This window comes from Condylostylus longicornis, unplaced genomic scaffold (genome assembly GCF_029603195.1).
Source record: "Condylostylus longicornis isolate FDR11 unplaced genomic scaffold, ASM2960319v2 ptg000141l, whole genome shotgun sequence".
NCBI classification, from domain to species: Eukaryota; Metazoa; Arthropoda; class Insecta; order Diptera; family Dolichopodidae; genus Condylostylus; species Condylostylus longicornis.
The window spans coordinates 230,883-254,747 of record NW_026578109.1 but is presented as its reverse complement, the minus strand read 5'-3'; the positions used below and the strand labels follow the sequence as shown (position 1 = coordinate 254,747).

Below are 23,865 nucleotides of genomic sequence, written 5' to 3'. Positions count from 1 at the left end.
AGCTGGTTTAAAATCTTTCTTTTTTCTTTTAATAGCTTTGTTTTGATTCCTTTAACAGCTTTGTTTTGATTTTTCTTTCCAGAATGTTATGATAATTGGTTGGTAATTTTTGATATGTGCACAAAACTTTATTTCAATCCATCCTTCTATAGGATCACATTCTTAAAAAAATAAAAGTAAAGTATTTTCGGTTTTTTGTATACTTTTTTACGGTTGCCAACAACTAGGGCGCCAAAAAGAAATTTTTTATTAATAAAAAACATTATTTCACAATTATATTGCATAATTTTATTGTGAATACATAATTCACAACCAAAACAGAAACTTAAAAATATGCTCTATATTTTTACTAAATATTTTAAATTATTTAATTTTTAGAAAATTATAAAAAAATTAGATATTTTAGTAAACTTGAAATCAGAATATTTATAAAATGGTAAATATAACTGTAAGGTATGTAACTTTAACTGCGATTGTAAACTATAATTATTTAGACTTACAAGTTTTGGGAAAAAACAATATACCAATAACCATTTCTCCGGTGTTTAGTAATGTTATAGAAACTTTTGTAAACAATCAGCTAATACATTTAAAAAATTATAATTTGATTAATATTCAACAATAGGATTTTAAAACATAATCTGATACACACGCTACTCTATTTGAAATGCTATTTAAGTTCATGCTGGAATTGATAAGAACAACAAATTAAGAACAGTGCTTTTTTGATATAACAAAAGCGTTGGTAGAGATATTGTTGAAAACTTTGATTGAGCATGGGATAAGGGGAAATGAATATTGCTGGCTTAAAAGTTATTTAGCTAATAGACAACAGTTTGCGTTTGTGACAACCTTGAAAGTGAAAAGAAAACTATTAGGTATGGCGTAATACATGGACGTTCGTTAGACTCGACTCTGTTTTCGATGTACATAGTAGCCTACAGACTTTAAAATTAAGAGACACACCATATATGTATGTATGTATGCAGATGATTTGGCAAAAGTTTATACAGAGAAGTCGGAAGAACGATTGGAAGATGTAATTAATTGTGATATGGAAATCCTAAATGGATGAAACAACACAAATTAAATGTAAACGCAATTAAAACAAAGTTTAAAAAGTTAAAAAGAAGTTTAAAGTTAAAAGAAGACTAAATGACTATCTACATGTAAAATTTAATAATTCCCAATTGAGTTTAATGAGAGGTTATATGTAAATCCAAAAATCACAAACAAATTGCAAATTTTATATTTCAAACTGACATATAAAGCGAATCGAAAATTGACATACCGTCACGTTAATTTCGATCCGGATTGCGTTAGCGTTGTTGTGTTGCATTTTGCGCAAAGAATAACATGGTTAAGGTAAATGTTAAGATATTAAGGCTATAAGTTTGAGGTTTAAAGTTATGGTTTTGAAAGATATCATTTAGAAGATAAAATTGGGAAAAGTTATTTGTTTTTTAAATACGTTTACTTAGTAAATATAGATATAACTAATTTTATCTTGTAACAGTATTTAAAATAAATGTAATATGATTACTTTGGAGTTACCATTTTTGCAATTTCTTCCAGTGATTTTATTATGCTTCTTGTCAGTAGCTATATACAATTATTACAAAGCTAGGTCTGTAAAAGTAACATTAGAAAAATTATATTAATCGACTAATTTTTAGATCACGGTGTGGCATCGTAGTTAACTGTTGGTTTTGCAATGAAAATTCAATTGTTCCTTTAAAAAAGAAAAATTCGTGGGTTTGTTCTAATTCAGTATGTCAACAATACAATGGATTTAATATTGATGGAGATTATAACGTCGAAATCGTAGAACAGTTTGCTCATATCAATAATATTCATTCTTTCCTTCAATCGCCAAAAATTTTTAACAGAGAAAACGAATATTCAAATGGATTTTGTTTTGATTGCAATAGAAAGCAGCAATTAAAAATTGAAAAGATTTCTCAATTCGAGCCGAAGAAGGAGAGTGCGTATGAAGCAGAATTTCATAAATATAAGTAAGAATCAAATGTTGAAAATTAAATATAATTTGATACAAGTTACCCAATTTTCAGATCGCGTTTGGAAAATCTATATAAACTATGTCCGACTTGTGCAAAACACCTTAATCGAATTTTACAGGATAAGAAAAAGATTGTGTTAGGGTTAAAACTTTCAGATTTCTTATTCAAAAAAGCAAGGGATTTGAAAAATTTCCGAAAATTAGTTATTACAAATAGGATTAGTTCTTCTAAATGGAATTTTATTTTAAATTTTTTAATCTTATTGACGTCATTATTTAACTTTTGTTATATTTTGATTGAAATTGCAAAAATTTTAGAATTTCATATTGAAACAAATTACAAAAATGTTACACCAGTAATTTTCAATATTTTTGATGAAAGAATAATGAACACTAGCTTTTTGTGCAAAACTTTCTTGATAGTAAAATGTGTATATATTTTTGTATCGCATTACGTTGGCTTATGCTTCCCGAAATACGTAATAAATAAAGGAAAGATCATACGCTTTACTTGTTTGCTTCTTAGTATGTTTCGGAGTTTGATTGATGGACTCGAAATAACAAGATACACTATTATATTAACGGCTTGCAGTGTGTACTTTATAGTCGAAAGTGTCCATTATTTTGATTTTATGGTATATTTTAAGGTAATGTGAAAGTCATAATTATACTTAAAAATGTATACATATATTATATATGTAACTATTTCTTTCAGATGCTTCTTTCAATAGTAATTTTAATATTTTCAATACCTTCATTGAGAAGACATTCGAATATGGTCGCCAGTAATAGCTTTCATAAAATTTATCTTAAGGATAATTGTCGAGAAGGCAGCACTTTTTTCGAGTGTACTGCATCACATAAAAATTTAGTTGATTATTCTAAAACTAAGCCAAAATACTTTAGTGGGAAAATTTGTAGGAAATTACAAAATGCGGAGAGTTTTTCAAATTTGAATATAAAAAGAAAAATTGATGTCTGTACGTTAGAATATCCTTTTAAAACGTTCAAATTAAACAAAGATACATCGTTATTACCCTTCACATTTTTTCATAGATCTGAAAATTCTTCAATAACAGATAATGAAGGCTATGGTCAAAAATTTGAATCTTGTCAGCGAAAAAGTACTATAAACGATTCAAGACAATTTGACGAAATTAATAATTTCCGTATAGCTAATAGTTCAGATGATATACTTCACCAGTTTCATCAACTTTCTTCTGACGACATTTGGAAGCAATATCAATGCAATTTCAAAAACACGATGAGACAAGAAATATATACAAGTTGTCCTTTCAACGATCTCGCGAAAGTTCAAAAAATTAAACCATCCATACTATCACCGCCGAAATTTTGCCACGAAGGCAAAGAGTTCGCAACAGATACTAGATCATGGGTTTCGGGGGGATATTTTAATTCTAGTCATGGTGGAGATGTTAATTCATTTAGTCAAAACATTTCACTCTCGATGTTAACTAAAAGTAATTTATCTAGGGCGTCATCACAATCGTCGGGTTTTGAATCCAATAGTAGCTCAATTCAAAAACGTTTAAATCATTTTGGAACAAGGAATAACACGGAAAGTTTTTCTACGTTGCAAAAAAGAAATAGTTGTCAGTTCCTAGATAGAAATAGCCCTCGTAACCCTCACCTTGAGGATTCTATGTCCAATTATATAAGTGAACCATTTGTTTTTGAAAAATGTTCGCTACATAGCTCGAATGCCAATGAACAACAACGGATTATATAATAGCTGCTGTGAAATGGTCATTCTTTGATTTTGAAGATATTCAATTATAACATTTTCTTCCTTAATCCGTAACAACTATATCTTTACAATAGATTTGCAATTTAAAATAGTTTATAATGACAGATATGTTTGAATAAATTTTTTCTAGCTGAATTATAAAAAAAAAATAAAGTATATTAGGTTTAGAAATTTATACAAACATCAACATTTTAATTTTTACCTTTCAGCTTTTATATTCTACTTGCATTTTTTGGAAATTTCTGCTTTTCAGTTTTAAAAAAATATAACGAAAATTACAAAATGTGTACATATATGAAGATATTCAAGTAGGTATAAAAGCCAAATATGTAGTAAAATTAAAATTTCTGCTTTAACGAATATTCTTTTAAAAAAGAATTTTTCTGTTAAAAAGCAAACATTACAAAAAATCAAGGAAATATTTACATATATTTGAATCACTAATTTTCTATGTTTGTAGACAGTAGACCAATTAAGTAAATTTGAATATTCTAATAAATTTAAAGTAAATTTTCCTTAATTTTAATAAATTTCTAGTAAATTTTCCGAATATTCTAGTTAGAATAAATTATTAAAAACTGAATTTGAAAGATTTTTATATTTTAATAGATATCAAAATAAATTTAACCTGTTTACTTTTCCATTTTCTGTTGATATTGAAGCACTTGATGCAGATTTGCTTTAGTTATGTTCGGAAGCACATATTTTTGTGAATAATTGTTCTCAATATGTTCAGTCAATATTACAAATTGCAACTGCCAATTAAATTGAACATAATTTCAAAGATTTAGTAACTGAAAAACGTTGTTAAATTTCTTCAAAAAAGTGATTTTATATTTTTTGTATGACTGCATTATTTGTATGTTTTATATTACCTTTTATGTGAATAATAAAAATGAAAATTTGAGTATAATTTAGTAGTTTAAGTTTTTTATTGTGCGGCCCGAATCAATGTTCAGAAATGGTCCTCTATGATGAGTTTGATACTCCTGTATAAGGATGTCTTGTACACTATAAAAGTTTTTCCTGGACCTTTACATTACAAAAAAATCAAGACCACTGCTTTTTTTGTGAATATGTACACATATTTGTTAAAATTGCATATGGATTTTTGGCAAAATGAAATTTCTGAGTAATTTTTTTGTTTCTTTTAGAAAAATTATGATTTTTGCCTATTTTGAGTTTTCTGTACGAAAAGTTGACTAAAACCTAAAAATTATTATGCTAAAGGAAGTTTGAAGTTTTCTGAGTAACATATCAAGTGCAAATTGCTCGAAATTTTAATTATAATTTTGATTAAATACATATATGGTAAATTCTTAAACGTCAAATTTTACAAAATCTGAGTTGTCTGAGTTTACAAATACTCTACTGCAGGCAGTCTGACGTAGTAATTTAGTACATAAATTTGATGTATTGAGTGACTATCATTGCGTTAAAAATAATATAAAAAAAAATTTTTGTTAATTTTTAATATGTAAGTAGTGTCTTTATATCTAACAAGTCCCTATACTCAATTTTTTTTTACGAAATATTACGAATTTTTGGCTCGTTGCTGGTTTTTTCTTTAAATGCCACTGATCGTGTCATATTTTTTATTATTTTTTCTTTTTTTTTAAGTTTAATATTTTAAAAAATCTCAGGATATTATAAACATTTTTAAAAAGTTTCCCATTTAAATTCTATCACACGAAAAAGAAAGAAAGGTAGGAGGAAAGAAAAAATGATAAAAAATTTGAAATTCATATTTCAGTATGGTTTCAAATGTTAATGAGGAAGGATCTATGTTTTTTCATGCACATTTTGTATTTCCCAATAAGGTAAGTTGAGTAGTGTCGAATAACAAAAATGTTATTAAAAGTAATATAGGTTGACACATTTCAACAATTTGAATTATCTCAATACGGTTATTTATACGTTACTTATAAAATTGTTTCAAATAATTTCAGTTAGTTTTTAAGTTATTAAAAATAAATATGTATGTACCTACTTTCAATAATTTTTTTCTTAAATAATTATTTTAAAACTATTTAAAACATGTTATATTGAGTGCTTCAAAAATTTTGCTGTTCTCTTTTTTCATATTTTATTAGCAGGTAAACAAGAGCAATCTATTTATAAAATGTCCCTGCATGTGTATGTATGACCTATCTTAATTCTAAACGGAAAGAATTTTAAAATACCTGAACAAAAGTTTTAAATTACCTGTTATTTTACAATCGGAATTTTTGAGTCATTTGGTAAAATACCATTTATTTCAAAAATAGAAAAATATTCAAATCCGGTCATAAAAATATATGATTGTTTTTTCCAAACATTTTAAATATTTTTTTTTCTTAGGTAATTGATATAAATGATAGTAAGTTTTTAATATTTTTTCAAATAAAAATAGAGGTAAAATTTTGAAGTTTATATAAAATTTGTATTTAACAAATAATATTTGATTGTATTTTAGATATTATTTTCTAATTCCCTCTTCAAATTTTTTCTTTACTATGTATTCATATCAATATTCAAATAATTATCTTTCATTAATTATATTTTCAACTTGACACTACAGTTACTTCCCATATCTTGAGTTAGCTTACCCTATTAGAAAAAAAAAGCTGTTCACTTAAAAATAATGAAATGCTTTCAGTAACATATAAAACGTTGAAGGCGAAGGTTGTGCTTTTTGTTTTTCCGCTTTTTTTAAAATTTTAAAATAATTATCAATGAAAATATTAATATATTTTTTTGATTTTTCAAATATATTTTCTAAATTTTACCTGCTTTATGATAAATGTGAATTTATTTTAATATTTCTTCTCAAAAAATAGCCACTTCGATTTAAAAAGACCCATATAAAATAAGGTCGTGCTTTCAAGTTTCTCTCTGGGCATTGGGACTTGTTAGATATAAAGACATTAATGTAAGTATAAAATTATTTTAAATCTAAAAATTTTTTTTTTTGTTTTGACGTTTACGGATGATCAAAATTCAAAGTCCATTACGGGTAAAAAGTTTACTACATTTCTGTCCGTAAAAGTTTTATACGTCAAACAGTTTGCAGACTGAAAACAAAATTTTGACGTTAAAGAATTTGCGGATAGTTTCGAGTTTTTTCCGCATTTTTTTTGGCAGCGTTATGTCAGGTAACATATTTGAGAGAATTGAGAGTGCACTGAATAATTAAAAATTGGTGCTATATTTGTTAGTCTAGAACAGCGAATTAGAAATATGTACTAAAGCAAGTTGGAACTTGAAAAAAGAATGAAGCCGAATTTTTTCTATTTATCTCTTTCTTTGCTCCGAAGATTTTTTTTTTTTCTTAAATCGCTTATACTATAGGTTAGGTTTGGTTAACGCTTCCCCCCGAAGGGTACACATAGGCCATCCAGGCCCGTTGTGGGACCGCCAGATTTCTCATTTTCCACCCCTCATTCGAACCAACCGGAACTTCTCACAAATCGGCGAAAATCCCTTATATTTACATCCGTTAGGTCCGCAACGCAACCGAAAAAGTAACACCCAAGAAATCTCTTCCTGGAGTTCGCCAGTGCCGGACATACTCACAGGAGGAGGATCACCGTTTCCTCCTCTCCCCCATCGAAGCAGATCCTACAAAGATGTTGGCGGGCGGCCAACCCTTCTCGCATGTCCGTCAACTAGACAATGGCCCATCAGAACCCCTATCACAGCACTGATATCACCCCGTTGAAGAGATATCAGGTCCCCGATGCGACGCAAGTCTAGCTTTGACCACAGTTTCCTCGTCGCGTTACACGTTGTTCCATTTGCCCATCTGAGATTGATGCGCTCCACTGCCACCTTGCGTAGCAGCAGCTTATAGGTGTTTAGAGGCATGTCCAGGTTCTCCTTTCAAGGTAGAATCCCAAGGATTGTCCCATGTCTCGCAAGCTCTTCTGCCTTACCCTTTCCCGAAACACCACTGTGTCCGTGAACCCAAACTAAGTTCATCTCGAACTGCCTCGCCATCTCATTGAAAAACGGCCTAAGTTTAAGCAAACTTTGTAATGATATAGAGAATAAAGTATTAAATAAATAAATAAAATAAAAAATAACCTTCATTACAAGACCCTTCTGGATAGAGAGACCCCAAATTCCAAAGCCCTTATCGCGGTCTGGCTATCCGTGAAGATTCTGACGTTACCGGCAGATATTACACCGCGACTACCTCTGTTTGAAAGACACTGCGGTGATTCTGTAGATAGAAGAAGAGCCCAACTTCCGATTGCTCAGAATAGACTCCTCCGCCTACCCTGTTGTCAAGCTTAGATCCGTCCGTGTCAAAATGCTTGGACCCGCCTCCGTTCAGTCAGGGCTTCCTCGGCGGTTCCTGGTTCCTGGTGAATGAGAGCACAGAAGGAACAGAATCAAGTGTCCCCACCACGTGTCCCCAATCCGCAATAACGGAAGCATGCCCCCTTGTGCCATATGTCCACCGATGTGCGGAGTAGGTATTCTGGCACTCTGGGATGGGAAAAAATCAGCCCATATCGCACGACCCACTTTCACTTTCTTATTTCCTGGTACAGGTAGATGACCTGCTAAAGTGTGTCATGACTTGTATAACTGGTCGTTTATTTCCTGGTATAGGTAGATGACTTGTTTGAATGTGTCATGACCCATGTACATATGCCGGAGTTGTCCAGCAGATAAGGAAATTTAAATTAAATATTTTAAAAATAGTATTAGGTAATCAGAAATATCAGAAAGTACGTATTTTTAATTTTACCTTGATAGTAAAAAAGGAAAAAACTTGTTTTATTTACATTGAGGTACCTATAATTTTTATTTTCCTTCTACCTTAGTTCTTGTTATTGTATCTAGTTGCTTGCGCACCGCATTGTTTTTGTTTTTACTATGCATAATTAAGAAATAGCAGGAATGTCTTATTGCTTACTTTTGCATAAGAAAAACAAGATGCATGAAATTTGTTGTTGTTGGTGCAAATAGTTGCGTTGAAAATAAAAACAAATTCTTGTTTTCATTTTCTTTGATAGTACTTAAATACAAAAAAAAAAAAAAAACTGGTTAATCAAAAAAAGTCTAGTTGTTAATACATTACGCATTTGTATTTTTCTTAAAGTAGAATGTTATATAGAACGTATATACCTATAAATTACAAAACACATTTTTTTTTTTTTTTTACTTTTTCTTTAATATAATTATATATAGTACATATTTGTTCTTGGAATCTTTCTTTAAATATTTTTTTTCGATGACTACAGGTTAGTATTGCAGATATCACTGGTTCAAATATTTGTATACGTCTTTGAAACCGGTTCCTATCTCGTGCAAGCTTATCGTATATTCCTTTTCGAGCAATTCTGTAAGAAAAATCCCATGCATACATATAATGAATTTTTAATTTCAAGTTAAAGTGAACTTTTGTTTTCATATTTTTATTATGTAGTTAATTCAGTATTTTTCCTTTATCAAATGTATGTAAATGTTTATTGCATTTTTTACAGCACATCTTAATTTTTTAATTCCATTATGTGCAGCAATAGGGCATAAAGACTTATAGTTTTCAATTTGTAATAATGAATGCATACTTTCTGTTAAATCCTCTATTTTGGAGTTGTCAATGAACTGTTGTAAGAATACCTTTTTTTGAATGCCCTTTACATAAATCTTTTCAGCTGATTGTAAAATTTGCTTAATAATATGTGGTACTTGTGAATATTCTATATTTCCGCTATTCCACTTTAATCCATTTATATTATCTTCACAATATTGAACATTATATTTTGATTTTTGGGTAAGTTCGTGTTCAGAGTATGGAGATTTAAAATAATACACCATGGGGATCATGCTTCCTTTTTCAAGTAAAGCTAATTCTTTTACAAAATAGTGTTTTTCATTTCCTTGTACAAATTGAAGGTCGACAATAAAAATCTGTCCGCTCATATTGAAAACAAGTGCTTGTCCTCAATGAAAGTTTAAATGAAAATAAAAGTACTGAAGAGGTTACTAGGTTTATATAATATTTTGACCAATTGACATGTTTTATGTTATAAATATATGTAGGTTACAAGATCAATTTTTATTTTCATTATGTTTTTTCACCCATTTACAATGATGGTGGCCGGTCCATCGTGCTGTGGGAAAACCACTTTTATACATAATCTCTTAAAAAATAATAAAGACAATATAAAACCTTGTGTTGAAAAAATAATTTGGTGTAATCCTGATAAAAATGCATGCTGTTCCCAAAAATATAGAACGGCTTGAGCATTATGTTACTGTTCCAGACATAAATGATAATCATGAACCTATATTAATAGTATTAGACGATATGATGTTAAGTACACAGGACAAACGAATATGTGAGTTATTTACTAGAGGTTCACATCACAGAAATTTGTCTGTAATTTTTGTAACACAAAATCTATTTCATCAAGGAAAATTTTCAACAGATATTTCATTAAATTGTAAATATTTAGTACTTTTCAAAAACCCTAGAGATAAATCACAAATATTACCTTTGGCCAGACAAATATATCCGAATCAGGTTAAAGAATTCGAAAAAGTATATAATGAGGTAACATCACAACCATATGGATATATATTATTAGATCTCACTCAAGAAGTCAACGATCTTTTTAGATTAAGAAGTGATTTGTTTGGTCTAAATTCATGTTTTTGTACAAAAGATCATTTAGAGCAATTAGCACAAGAATATGAGACGTTTGAAAACCAACCGACATATATTGCACCTATTAAAAAATTCTAAACCAAGGTTTCAAAAAATAATAATTAAGCATTGTGAACCAGAAGTAATAAAAACATTTTGTGAAATAGCTTTGAATATATTAAAAGGAAATTGCAATCTTAATAAAAAAATAACGAATCAACTAAGGAAGTATAAAAAAGAGTTACGGGCGTTAACCTCCAATAAAAAATCTATAAATAATCAACGAAAAATAATTATTCACAAAGGGGGATTTTTACCAAGCCTTCTCGGAGCCATATTGTCTGGAATAATAGGACGTTTCTTAAAATGAATAGCGCAATGTTTAATAAAATGGTAATAATAAAACCTGAAATTTATGAAAAACTAAAACAAAATTCTGATGTCGAGCTAAATGGGTTAAATAAAAAGATGAAAAATATTCTACTGAATAAAAATTTGACTGATATCCAAAAGTGGTATTTATATCGTCAAAACCTGTTTAAAATAAGGAACAAAAGTAGAACTGTTCCCCAAAACATTACAGCACAGTCGTACGAGCCCAAACTTACAGAAACAAAGAGTACTCAAACTCGTCCAAAAACTGTTTTTAAAAACACAGACACCCAAACAAATTTTGTGGAATTTAAGGATGCTAAAATACAGTTCCCCGAGGAGGAAATATTCGAAAAAGAACCAGACGATGTATTTGATAATGAATTGCATGAAAATGTTTTTACGACAGCGCTTTCTGCTGCATCAGCTGGTGAACGTCTTAGAAAACGTAAGTCTATCAGAAATCAAAATTTTCAGATGTACGAAACTGATAGTGGAGATATTATAACGGTTCCTCTAGACAGTCCAAGTCCTCCTACAAAAAAAGAAAAAACTATAAATAGCAAAAGCGCAGAAAAATCTCAAAGACGTGTTTTACGATCAGCTAAAGCAGGTGACACACAAACACAGCTTGATTTTCCCATACGTAAAAGTAAATCGACAAGCACATGGACAACTTACAGGTAAATGATGAATTTTATGTAACTTTACTAAGTGACTCGTCTATTAACTACTATCCTGAAAACACATTGGCAGCTTTTACTAATAAATTAAATAAACAATTTGCCCTTGATGAAAAATGGAAAGTTGGAATTTCACAAGTGTATGTAAATGATTATGTATCATCCATTTACGGAAAACGACGAAAAAAGAATTGCAATTACGATTGGAAGTACAGAAAGAAAATATGAAAACATAGGTACAACTTATATTCCATATAGGAAAGAACAAATCAATTGTGATTGGAAAACTTTTGTTTTACCTACACTCATACAAAATATAGAACCGGATGCAGGATATACAAAAAAGGAATGTGAGCGTCAACTTATATGGCAAATTTTTGATTATATTTCAAGGAACTCAAGTTACATAAAATCTGGAGAACCAACTGAATACACTGGTGAAGTGGTTAAAATATGTGTCAGCGATCCAGAAGTTGACATAAAAATAGGTGTAAAAACCAATTGGTCAATTGATGTTTTTATCAAAGAATGTTTTAATCAAATTTTAATAAAATACCCCGATTTTAAAAAATATAAAGACAGAATTGTGCAATTGTACAAGTCTTATTTAGAAACCTTATATTTTATACCAGTAAATAAATCAGATATTATGTTTGTATACAGTGACATTATAGAACCACAAATTGTCGGTGACAATACTTTGAGGTGTTTACGAACAATAATAATAAAGAATACATACGAAAATAATTTTTTTGAATTTAAAAATATTCATTATTTTCCAGTTGAAAATAAATTTTTTGATAATATTTCTATTATGTTATGTGATAAATATGGTAAAAGAATAAATTTTTCTAATAGTAATATTCCTACAAAAATTGTATTACATTTCAAAAAAGTATAAATAAAAGGTATTAAGCAAAAATTATATTATTTTTCTATTATATTATGGAACGATTGTATTATAAGTATTATTTAGTTCAATCTGGTAAAGGGCTTGATGATATCGGCCCCTTACTTCATTCTGCCCTTGCCTATCAAAGAGGTCGAGGATTGGGAAGTTTTTTTGGGGGGCTTTTTAAATATTTGAAACCTTTGTTTGTCTCCGGAGCTAATATATTGAAAAATGAAGCAATTAATTCCAGTATGAATGCTCTATCTGATATTGCAACTGGAGCAAATATAAGAGAAGTAGTTCAGGATCGGGGTAAGGAAATTTTAAAAAATGTGAGACGTGGAGCAGTTTGTAAATTAAACGAAATGTATGGATCTGGAAAAAGAAAAAGAAAAACTATAAAAAGGCGCCTCATTAAAAAAATCGACTATTTTGCTTCAAAGCGACGAAAAGTTAATAGCAAAAGAAAAAAAGTTGATATATTTGATTAATTATGATTGAATGTATGAAATCAGAATTGGATATTTTTAGAACAAAGCCAATTCAATCTAGTATTTTAAGATCTGAAGAAGTTTCATACAATCCTATTACTTCTTTAGATAATCCATCAACTATTGAATTTGTCTCATTAGGTCATGGTGATACATACAGAGATTTATCTTCTACATATCTTAGATTAAAGGTACAAATTGTTAAAAAAGACGAAAACCATTGGAATAACGACAAAGGTGCCGACGGAAAAACATTGCCCCAACCAAGTGTAGTGAATAATCTTCTACACTCAATAATAAAACAGTGTAATGTTCAATTTAACGGAAAAAGTATTACCCCGTCAGATGGAAATTATCATTACAGAGTATACATTGAATCATTATTAAATTATGGTACGGATGCCGCTACTACTCATTTAGAGTGTGCTGGATGGTGTTTAGATAAACCAAACATAGCAAAACCAGATAATAATGGATCAAAAGAAAGTCAAAAACTTTATCACACCAGCAATATCGTAGAGCTAATGGGTAAACTACATTTGGATATGTTTAACCAACCGACTCTTTTAATAAACAACGTTGATGTGAGAATTACTTTAACACTTGAAAAACCAGATTTTTATATTTTTGCAGACGATGCTGATGAATCTCAGTTAAAAATTTTGGAAGCTACATTATTTATGAAGCATGTAACAATAAACCCAAGTGTACTACTAGCCCATAATGCTGTTCTAGAAAAATCTAATGCCAAGTACAATTACAAACGTGTTGAAGTAAAAAGTTTTACAATTCCTTCTAATACATCAACTATTTCACTTGATAATGTCTTCATTGGGCAATTACCCAACACCATAATTTTTTGCCTTACAGAAAATGTTGGCTACTCTGGAAAAAGATCAAAAAATCCATATAATTTTCGACATTTTGATATGTCCCAGTTTGTATTGTATGTAAATGGTGTACAAGTACCAAACACAGCAATTGAAACAAGTTTTTCAGATGAAAATAATTGTCATACTCGTGCATGCCATACACTTTTCTCTGGTACAGGAATTTATCATAATGACAAAGGACATCAAATATCAAAATCTATGTTTAGTAGTGGATTTTTCATCTTGGCTTTCGATTTGACACCAGATGCATCAGGAAATGAGATATGTCAGGGTCTATTTAATCAAGGTACAATTAGAATTGAGGCAAGGTTATCTAAAGCGCAATCATCTGTATTGACTGCTATTGTCTATGGAGAATTTGATGCAAGTATTGAAATTGACAAAAATAGAAATATTTTCACAAACCTATAAATAGAACAATTACATAAATGGTTTTAATATTCAAGATGATGTCATCGTCTTATGCACTTGTTGATATAACGTTTTGTTGTGACGACAAGAATACTTTATTTGTAAAAGATATTTGCTTAGTTGGGATTCAAGAAAAATGCAAAAAAATTGTAAAGGAGATTTCTTACAAATTTCCAACTAAGGAACTAATATATGAAAATTTTGAAAACTATTCGTTTGGAACTTTGATTAATGACAATATAAGCTATGAACTTAAAGAAATATTAAAAAAATTCAATGTGATATTGACTAACGGAAAAATCAAAAAAGATTTCATTTCGCATTACATTAAAGAAAACAGTACAGTTTATGATTTAAGTGAATTAAATTTATGAATACTTTAGATATTATAAAATATTTAAATTGCAATAAATATACAAGAAAAAAACTTAGAGGTGTATTTGCTTTAGATCAAATACCAAAAAACCTTGAAAGATCTTCCCTTATAATTATAAATACTGATAAAGCAAAAGATCCTGGCGAACATTGGTTAGCCATATATATTCCAAAATATGGTTGTGTTGAATACTTTGATTCTTATGGAGGTTTACCAAATGAAAAGGAAATTTTAAGTTTTTTAAAAGATAAATGTATTGTTTTCAATGACAAACAATTACAAAGCACCTTTTCAGAAGTTTGTGGAGAATACTGTTGCGTGTATGCATGGTATAGATATTTTGGTATAAGTATGAATAATTTTTTACGAGAATTTAAGAAACGCAACCATATTAAAAATGATCAAATAGTTTTAAGAAAATTTCACAAAATATTTGGAAAGCAGAATATTCAGAGATGTGTTTCTAGAAATCATGTTATATAAAAGATGAAATGTCTCAATTAAAATGCAGTTTAAAAAACAGATAGCTAGATCAGCACTACTTAATCAGTGTTTCTTAAAAACATGTTGTTGGCGTATACTTATTTTTTAAACAAAACACATACTGTAAAAGTAGTAATAGGATTCCACGTAGAATTATTAGAAGCAACCATTTCAATACACCGTATTGGAAAAAAGGAAATTTTTGTAAATTATGAAGATTGGGTGGAATTTTATCAGCAATTTCAAACAAAATATAAAAAAAAAATTATAAATAACAAGGTCTCTTGTCTACAATTTGGAATAAAAACAAAAAATTTACAAACTTTCGTGTTAAGGAGCGAAGAGATGGATGAATTTCATATCCTAATTGATTTTATTCATTTGGTAATGGATTACAACCACAAGGCTGAAGAAGGTGTAAAAGACTATGTAAGGAAATATATAAGACAATGTGTAGAAAACAATGAAATCATACTAAAAAGTGAAATTTATATACCATTAGATCGATTTAACTTTCAATGTAATTATTCTAGATTGTTTTATGAAATTCCGTTTTTACTTAAAAATAAGATAAAAAAATATTTAGAAATAAATAAAAGCACTATGCTACTAGACTAATATGTTACTTGTATTTTATTTTTTCTTTTATTTACATTATTTTTGTGTTATTTAAAACATGAGTAATTGTAAAAATAATAAAAAGCAAATATAAAAATACCATATACAGCATGAGACATTTGCAGCAATTCCAGCAGAACGAATTTGGTTCCGAAATCGATTCTTCTTCCTTATCTAACATAATTGAAACATTATCTCTCCTCGGTAATTGAGTATCCATTCTTATTTCTTTAGTAAGTTTTAAAAACTTGTTATGCTTCTACGATTGTCAATTGTAATATACTAAAGCTTTTCTTAATTAGAATTGTGTTTTTAAGAAGCTACTAAAAGATATTATAATAATCTGGATCACCTTCCTGGTTATTTCCGTCCCAAAGGTCTTTATCTTGGTTTGCGTTATCGTTATCATTGTTTCTATATTGTTGTCCTGGTGGAATAAACTCTTGAGTTAATATTAACTCCTCATCATCAACGGTTGATGTGACTTCATTTACTTGGATGGGTAGATTTTCACAAGTTTGATTCCTGTGATTACACATCTCATTTGAAACACTAGTTGAATCTGCTTCCATTGTATTAGTACGCACACAAAATCAAATTGAAAATGTGACGATGCGTGAACTAAACCGTCATTTTTATATCGGAATTGGAAAGCTCCCAACTTATATAAATAGAAAAATTTTCCGCAATTTTATCATTTAAAAAATGGACGATAATCAGTTTCTAAATGTATATGATTCAGTAATTTTAGACGAACATAAAAAACGAATTTTATATTTAAACAACTATTTAAAAAAATTTCAAAATAAACTACATATAACTTCTTCTATACACGGAAGCCATTTTACTATTTGCCCTTGGGCTTGCAACGATACTACATCTGGACCTGATACTTGTGAATGCCATACAATAGAAAAATACAAAATTGAAGTTGCAAAATTGATTAATTGGTACGAAAAATATGTCAAGAGCTCAAATAGTGTCAGAAATTCATAGACCGGCTCGAAAAAATTACCGGAGAAGATTTCTACAAAAAGGTTTAAATGATACATGGCAAATTGACTTAGTTGAAATGATTCCTTATGCAAAGTTTAATAAGGGCAAAAAATATATGTTAACTGTTATAGATACCTTTTCTAAGCACGCATTTGCTGAACCGGTAAAAAATAAAACTGCTGATAATGTTTTACAAGCTTTTAAAACAATTATAAAACGAAGTAAAACTGTACCAAAAAATATTCATTCAGATCAAGGGAAAGAATTTTTTAATATCAAATTCAAAAATTATATGCGGGAGAAAGGAATTAATCATTACCATACGTTTTCGGATCTTAAGGCGTCTATTGTAGAACGCTTTAATCGTACTTTAAAAAATTTGATGTGGAGAAAGTTTAGCTTACAGGGTAGTTACAAATGGATTACTATATTACCGTCTTTATTAAAAATATATAACTCAACCCCCCATAGAAAAACCAAGCTACCACCTGGAAAAATTTCTAAAGAAAATGAAGAATTTATTTTAAAAAAATTTTATGCTGAGCCTAAAATTTATCAAAAACATAAATATAAAGTAGTAGACTATGTTAGGATAAGTAAATATAAAGGAATATTTGAAAAAGGTTATAATGCAAATTGGTCTACTGAAATTTTTAAAGTTATTAAAGTACATAATACATATCCAGTTACTTATGAGTTGCGTGATTATCAGAGTAATGATATATCTGGTAAATTTTATGAACCTGAATTAACACCTGTTAAAAATTCTGACGCCTATTTAGTAGAAAAAATCCTAAAAAAACAGGGCAATAAAATTTTTGTAAAGTGGTTGGGATTTGACAGTAAACATAACAGCTGGATTAATAAAAAAGACTTAATTTGAAATTACTTGTACATTTTATTATCTTAAATTTAGTTTTATAAAATTACATGACTATTTATTGAGTTATTTTTCTTCTTTAATAACCAAATGGCAACGAACTGTAATCAGACAAAAATCTTCGCTTTTCGGATTTTGGTTGATATGTTTTGGTTTCAGACACCGTATTGAGTTCATGTTCTTTTGTTCTTCGAATATTGTCAGAAAATATGGAAATATTTTCAAAATTGTTTAAATTTAAAACAGCTTCCTTTATCGTTTCAAAATTGATTTTGTGTGAAGCGTCGTAGTTTAAGCGAATTCCTTTCACCTTACAAACCACTTTTTCAGAATTATCTTTTGTAGAAAAAACCTTATAGGCGTAATTTTTTGGACCACCGCTTACAAATTCTGTAACATAACTACCTTGGCCATAGCTTTCTAATTCATTAGTCATATCCCCTATAAACTCTCCAGTATGGGGTTCATATTCACCTTCACGACTTATGTAAAATATTGAGTCTGTATCGTAATATAAAACTCGATTATCTAGCTTTTCCAAGTATGTGTACAATTTTAGACGGGCTTGTGCGGTTGTGAATGCAGCAATAGAGACATTCACAGTTGATAAAGATTCTGTTACCTCTTCTTTGTATTGCCAGTTAATAACAATATTTCTTTCATTTATAGGTAAAATGTGGCATACTTCTATTGCTGCATTAGTTAACATCTCATACAACTCAAATGGCTCATTTATAATGTTTGTTTTTTGTAAGTTTTCTCTTTGTCCGAATTTACCCCAAAATGAATTTAACATCAATTTGGCAAATGATCGTAACCCAGGATTGTTTAAAACTTTTTCATATTCGAGCTGTATGTCTTCGTTTTGCAAAAAATCTTCAATATATTTTTCTTTTTGATCTTTAGTACAACATTTGCTGGGCCACCCTGAAGCTTCTTGTTTTATTTTTAAAAATTTATCCATCATTTTACTAAATAATCCTTCAGCGTTTTTAAGTTTATTATATTGTGATACGTCGTATTCCCATATTTCATACGTCTCCAATATCCTATAATTTTTTTCTAGAGCCTTAATAACTTCATCGATAACCCAAGTTCCTGTTAAGGCTCTTTCATCATTTGAATGTGTGCAAAATTTATTTTGATTTCTTTGTTCGCTGCATAAACGGCATAACGTAAACATTAATTTATTATTTTGCTTCAGCGGTAAAACCGGATGATACAAACGTTCAGGTGGCAATATTTTACACTTTATGAGACCATTTATGTTTTGTAAATTTAATGAATAACATTTAGTATTTCCAATATGGATTTTGGGATGTCCAATAGGGAATTTTCCGTATTTACATACATTTGGATATAAGGAACTCACATCAATATAATTTATTTTTTCTGCATTTTTGCACTTATAGTAACTAAATGTATTTCCTTTCGAGGATATAACGGGGCGAAACTTAAGGCAGGCTTCTCTTAATATTACAACATCATAAATACAGTATTCAATAATATCACGTTGCATATTAAAAACATCATTTTTATGATTTTCATGCCATTGCAGAAATATGTCACGTTCTTTTGGTTTCATGCTGTTTGCCCCGTAGTATTCTATTGCTGGTAAAAGGCCAACATAATTCGCATTTTTTATGGTGTTAAATTTGTATGGAAAGTATCCTTTTTTAAAATTTGATGGTAAATCAAAAGCTTTCGGTAGTTCGGAGAGAGCCATTGGAAAATAATTTAGCGAGTCTAGAAATTTTATGTTGTCAATTAACATCATTATAATTTTGGTTCCTCTCATGATTAATTTAGGTTTTAATACAGTTTCCTGTAATATATAATTTAAGATGAACTGATGATCAAACGCTTGTCCATTGTGAGCTATAACAATAATTTTTTTAAAAAGCTTTCTCAATGCTAACAAATGTAAAACAAAGTTGGCAATAACGTCTTTTTCTTTAATTATTTTACTTCTAAATTTGCATTTTTGGCAAAACAACATCGATGCAACTATCACATCTCTGAGATAACACACATAAATTTGGTTCGTGAAGCCTTTCATTTTCACTAATTTTTTTTTCTTGTCGTGTTTCTAATCATAAAACACGTAAATAAAGTTCCTTAATGATGGTTCTTTGTCGTCTTTTTGAATAAAACATAGATGTCCTTGACTAACATGAATATTACAGGTTTTGCAAAATGATTCCCCGCAAATATGTTGTCGATTAGATTTATATGTCTTAAGACAACTTAAACATTTTTTCACTTCATCACAAATACTTTTGCTTTTTGGACCCGATGCTTTATTGTTTTCTAAGCAAATAGAGCTTCGAAACAGTCTGTTGCAATCTTTCATTAAAATATTGTTTCCATTTGATCGGCATTGTGGTAATTGTTGACAACATGGGCATATACGAGAACATCTGTGGTCATTCTTTCCATGATACGGAATATTACACTCCTCACAATAATATGAAGAGCAAAAAGCCGCAGTAAGAGAGGTAATTACATTAAAATGGTCATCATAATGTAATAAATTGATCCTTTTACCATGATTACTCCCTTCAAATATCACATCTCTACCACCACCTCCATATTCATAAACAACAATTTTGTAATTATTTAAATAACTTTGAAATTGTTTTAATTCTGTTACTCCACAGCCGAGTACGGGAATTATGACGTTAGCTTGTTTTACCAATTCTTGGGCTTTTGTTAATTGTTGCTTATTTACATCTCGTCGAATTTTTTGATAGTTTACATCATTTTCTATTTTGGCAATAGCGGTAATTAGAGCACGGGGCAAACATAAGTTATCTTTACTGTTAATACTAATTATTCCAGTTCGTTGCTTACATTCCTCAACAAAATTGTTATATTTCTTGGGCCTTCCTCTACCAACAGGTAGACTGACATGTGTTACTGTCACACAAAAATTGTTCGTATTTAAACCTGTAACAAAAAAAATTATGTAATAAAAAAGATAATACAAAATCAAAATGTAGTAACAACTTACCCTCGGAATTACTTTGAAAAATTTTTGAAATTATATCCCATACGTCTTCAAATTTTAAACTTTCAGCTGGCTTATAAGCAAGCCACGCAGGACCGCGGTGTTGAAAACTTTCTCCACAAAAGGTCAACCCGACCATGTCACTTTTTGTCAGGTTTTGTAATACATATTTAATGATTTTTTCCACGGCTTCCCTTACCCAAGTAATCGGGTCTTCATTGGTGGGTATTGGATTTATTTTAAATATTATTTTTCTCCCACGTACCTTAAAACGCTTGATAATTGTTATATAATCACTTTCAATTGTATAGCGATTCGAATTTAAAAATTTTTGTAAAATAACTTTTTTCGACATTATCTATGTTGTTTTTAAAATGACTTTTCCTAGCAAAATGATAGAAATAGAAGTTTTTACTCTTATTATAATGTTTCTTTCATTTCAACGATCAATGTTTCTATTATAAATAATCTTCAACATTGTAACAATTATAAAATACTACCTGTCACAGGCTGTAATCGTATAATTTTGCATACACAAAATAATTCATTAAACATAGGATTTCTATTAAAAATTGAGAATGAAAAAGGATCTATAAAAATGATAGATCTATTAATTTAACTTGTTTCTTTTGCAGGCTTTTTTCATAGTAGGTTTATAAATAGATTACTTTGTACTATCTTGAAAGAAAACAAGTATTCTATATCTACCTTTTTGTAAGAATTTTTAATTAATTTACAATTTTACAAAAATATGTAATAGTTATATCCTGTTAAATGTTGTATAAATACTGAGAGAATTTGCTACCAACATTATCAGTTTTCAAAATGGAACCAACCGAGGTTGATCTTACTTTGCAGGAGTTCATTACTCCATACAACGCTGTGGTAACGGACTGTCAGACAGTTGTTCCACCAAAACGCAAAAGAATGAAGCTGCACCATGAGGTGCATATGACACAACAACCACAACAGCAACAACAACAACAATCACAACAACAACAACAACAACCACAACAGCAACAACAACAACAATCACAACAACCACAACAACAACAACCACAACAGCAACAACAACACAATCACAACAACCACAACAACAACCACAACACCAACAATCACAATCAGAACTATTGTTTATTAACGCGTTTAATGAACAGCAAATTTTTTTTTCAAAAAAATATATAACTGTTTCCGAAATGGAAACAGATAAAATCTACGCCTTAAATGGCGTAGAAAAAAAAATATCCCAAAAGGGGAAAATTTATTGGGTGTTTATCACCCAATCCTTTTTTATTTTCATGCCGTTAAAATATGTGAATTTATTTTCACAAAAAGAAGAATATTGCCAAATGGCAAATTCAAACAAATTTTTAATTAAAAAAAATAAGCATGGAAATTTAGAACTAAGTTCAAAGTAGTTTTTATAAGTAACGATTAAGTATAATGAAAAATAAAAATAAAATATTTATAATAAATAAGAAGTTTTTTGTTATTTAAAAATTTTTAAAATTTTTCAGAATTTCTATTACAGCTCATTTTAGTCTTTTCAGATTTAAAATAAAAGGTAACTAGACCTACGTACATATGGATGTTGTATAATAATTATTACAACAAAAATTTTATAGGTACCTACATCTTAATTTTTCTTATCCGTAATTCTTATCTACAGACGTGTTCTTTTCACTTATATTTAGGTCTTAAGCTATGTTGTACATAATACATAATATATACATATGTGCATATCATATTTTATTTTTGGTTCTTTACATATAAAAAATAAAAGTAAGTATGTTATATAATATATGCGTATTATTACATAAAGAATTTTTTATGGTCCACTTAACAGCTTCATAATCAAAACCAGGTAATTACTATTAAAAATACAGTTCTATGTTATATATTCTTCTATAACATAATATTTTTAAACCTCCAGCACTTTTTCTTTTTTCTTTTTATTTAATTTTCTGACCTTAAATAAAAATATTATTGAAATATGTAGGTATATGCATCATAAGATTATTTCTTTTACCTCTTTTAACGCGAAAACAAAACAAGAACAGCAAAACAAAAACAAAACAAATGCTTTATAAAGGTAACTCTGAATCTTTTCCTATTTATTATTCTTATGCGCAACTCTTATAAGCATATTTTTTGTTTTCGTCTCTTCAGATTCTAAAAATAAATATAAGTACGTTATAATAATAATAATATGCGTTTATGTCATTGAACCAAGAATTTTTTATTCTTATGCGTAATTCTTACATGCATGTTCTTTTTTCTTCTTTTTACCTCTAATAATTACATAACCACATATCATCCTTATAGAAAAATAAATTTAGCTTTCTATTCTTTCCTGATATCCCATTACATAAAATATATTTTCAATCTATATGAGTCGAGCAATACACGACCTCGACAGGTAAACAACATTCTGTAAACAAGATTAATGACCTGTTAAACCAGACAACTCCTCAACTCGTAACTTAACTTCTCAGGCCAACTTCCTAAAACTTCTTACTTCCTAAAAACGTATAATTAAACTCGTATCACCTATATACTTCAAAAGGTCAATACCAGTTATACAGGTCATGACACACTTTAGCAGGTCATTTACCTATACCAGAACAGAAAGTATGCCATCATTATTACAAATTGAAAACTATAAGTCTTTATGCCCTATTGCTGCACATAATGGAATTAAAAAATTAAGATGTGCTGTAAAAAATGCAATAAACATTTACATACATTTGATAAAGGAAAAAAATACTGAATTAACTACATAATAAAAAAATCTGATGTGGTCAGCACATAACCGACCGCAATGTGTATTGTCTAGTTAAGTGAAAGTGTTACAGAATATAATAAAAATGTCTGTTAAATACTTCTTTCCAATTTTTAAGACATTAGTAAGCTTATAGTTAGCATACCTAGAAAAATGTAAATTTGGCTTAGTAGAGTTTCGCTTTGTGCTACCCGAATTCCCTGAAATGCTCGCCAGTTAGTTTCGGTAACAACCAGAACTCAAATATCAAATTTCAAGAAACTCCATCAATTCGTTCCGTAGATATGGTGAAAAATGTAAAATCGGCCCGCAGATCAGTTTTCGACCCCTGATCTTTCCAAAAAATTTACATGTTCATTGTTTTAATACAAGGAATTCAAATATTAAATTTCAATGAAATCGGTTGATTATTTCTCTTTATATACACAAAAGTGTATGTTTGGCCCGTAGTAAACGTCTAGTTGCCGATGCCTGATCTTTCCAAAAAATTTACATGTTCATTGTTTTAATACGAGGAACTCAAATATTAAATTTCAATGAAGTCGGT

General features: G+C 29.2%; 3 protein-coding genes across 3 annotated transcripts; 2 read left to right on the top strand and 1 right to left on the bottom strand.

Moving 5' to 3' along the window:
• Window positions 1-1,067: 1,067 nt before the first annotated feature.
• LOC129615652 (uncharacterized) lies at window positions 1,068-3,957 on the top strand. The gene is made up of 5 exons (XM_055530968.1): window positions 1,068-1,092; window positions 1,272-1,365; window positions 1,677-2,015; window positions 2,073-2,667; window positions 2,736-3,957. The coding sequence occupies exons 1-5, from the start codon at window positions 1,068-1,070 to the stop codon at window positions 3,768-3,770; spliced, it is 2,088 nt and encodes a 695-aa protein (XP_055386943.1). The 3' UTR covers window positions 3,771-3,957.
• A 12,654-nt stretch (window positions 3,958-16,611) lies between these two features.
• LOC129615650 (uncharacterized) lies at window positions 16,612-17,529 on the top strand. Its single transcript, XM_055530967.1, has 2 exons — window positions 16,612-17,011; window positions 17,270-17,529. The coding sequence occupies exons 1-2, from the start codon at window positions 16,612-16,614 to the stop codon at window positions 17,527-17,529; spliced, it is 660 nt and encodes a 219-aa protein (XP_055386942.1).
• A 76-nt stretch (window positions 17,530-17,605) lies between these two features.
• LOC129615649 (uncharacterized) lies at window positions 17,606-19,252 on the bottom strand. Its single transcript, XM_055530966.1, has one exon. It carries the CDS (start codon window positions 19,250-19,252, stop codon window positions 17,606-17,608), a length of 1,647 nt encoding a protein of 548 aa, XP_055386941.1.
• Between the last annotated feature and the right edge of the window lie 4,613 nt (window positions 19,253-23,865).

Bases quoted from the DNA above. Each gene is read 5' to 3' on its own strand.
- LOC129615652 (XM_055530968.1), top strand. From the start codon at position 1,068: ATGGATGAAACAACACAAATTAAAT. The intron at 1,093-1,271 runs GTAAACGCAATT...TGACATATAAAG, and splicing joins TGAAACAACACAAATTAAAT to CGAATCGAAAATTGACATAC. The intron at 1,366-1,676 runs GTAAATGTTAAG...ACTAATTTTTAG, and splicing joins CAAAGAATAACATGGTTAAG to ATCACGGTGTGGCATCGTAG.
- LOC129615649 (XM_055530966.1), bottom strand. From the start codon at position 19,252: ATGGCTCTCTCCGAACTACCGAAAGCTTTTGATTTACCATCAAATTTT.
- LOC129615650 (XM_055530967.1), top strand. From the start codon at position 16,612: ATGTCAAGAGCTCAAATAGTGTCAGAAATTCATAGACCGGCTCGAAAA. The intron at 17,012-17,269 runs GTACTTTAAAAA...TATTTGAAAAAG, and splicing joins TATTGTAGAACGCTTTAATC to GTTATAATGCAAATTGGTCT.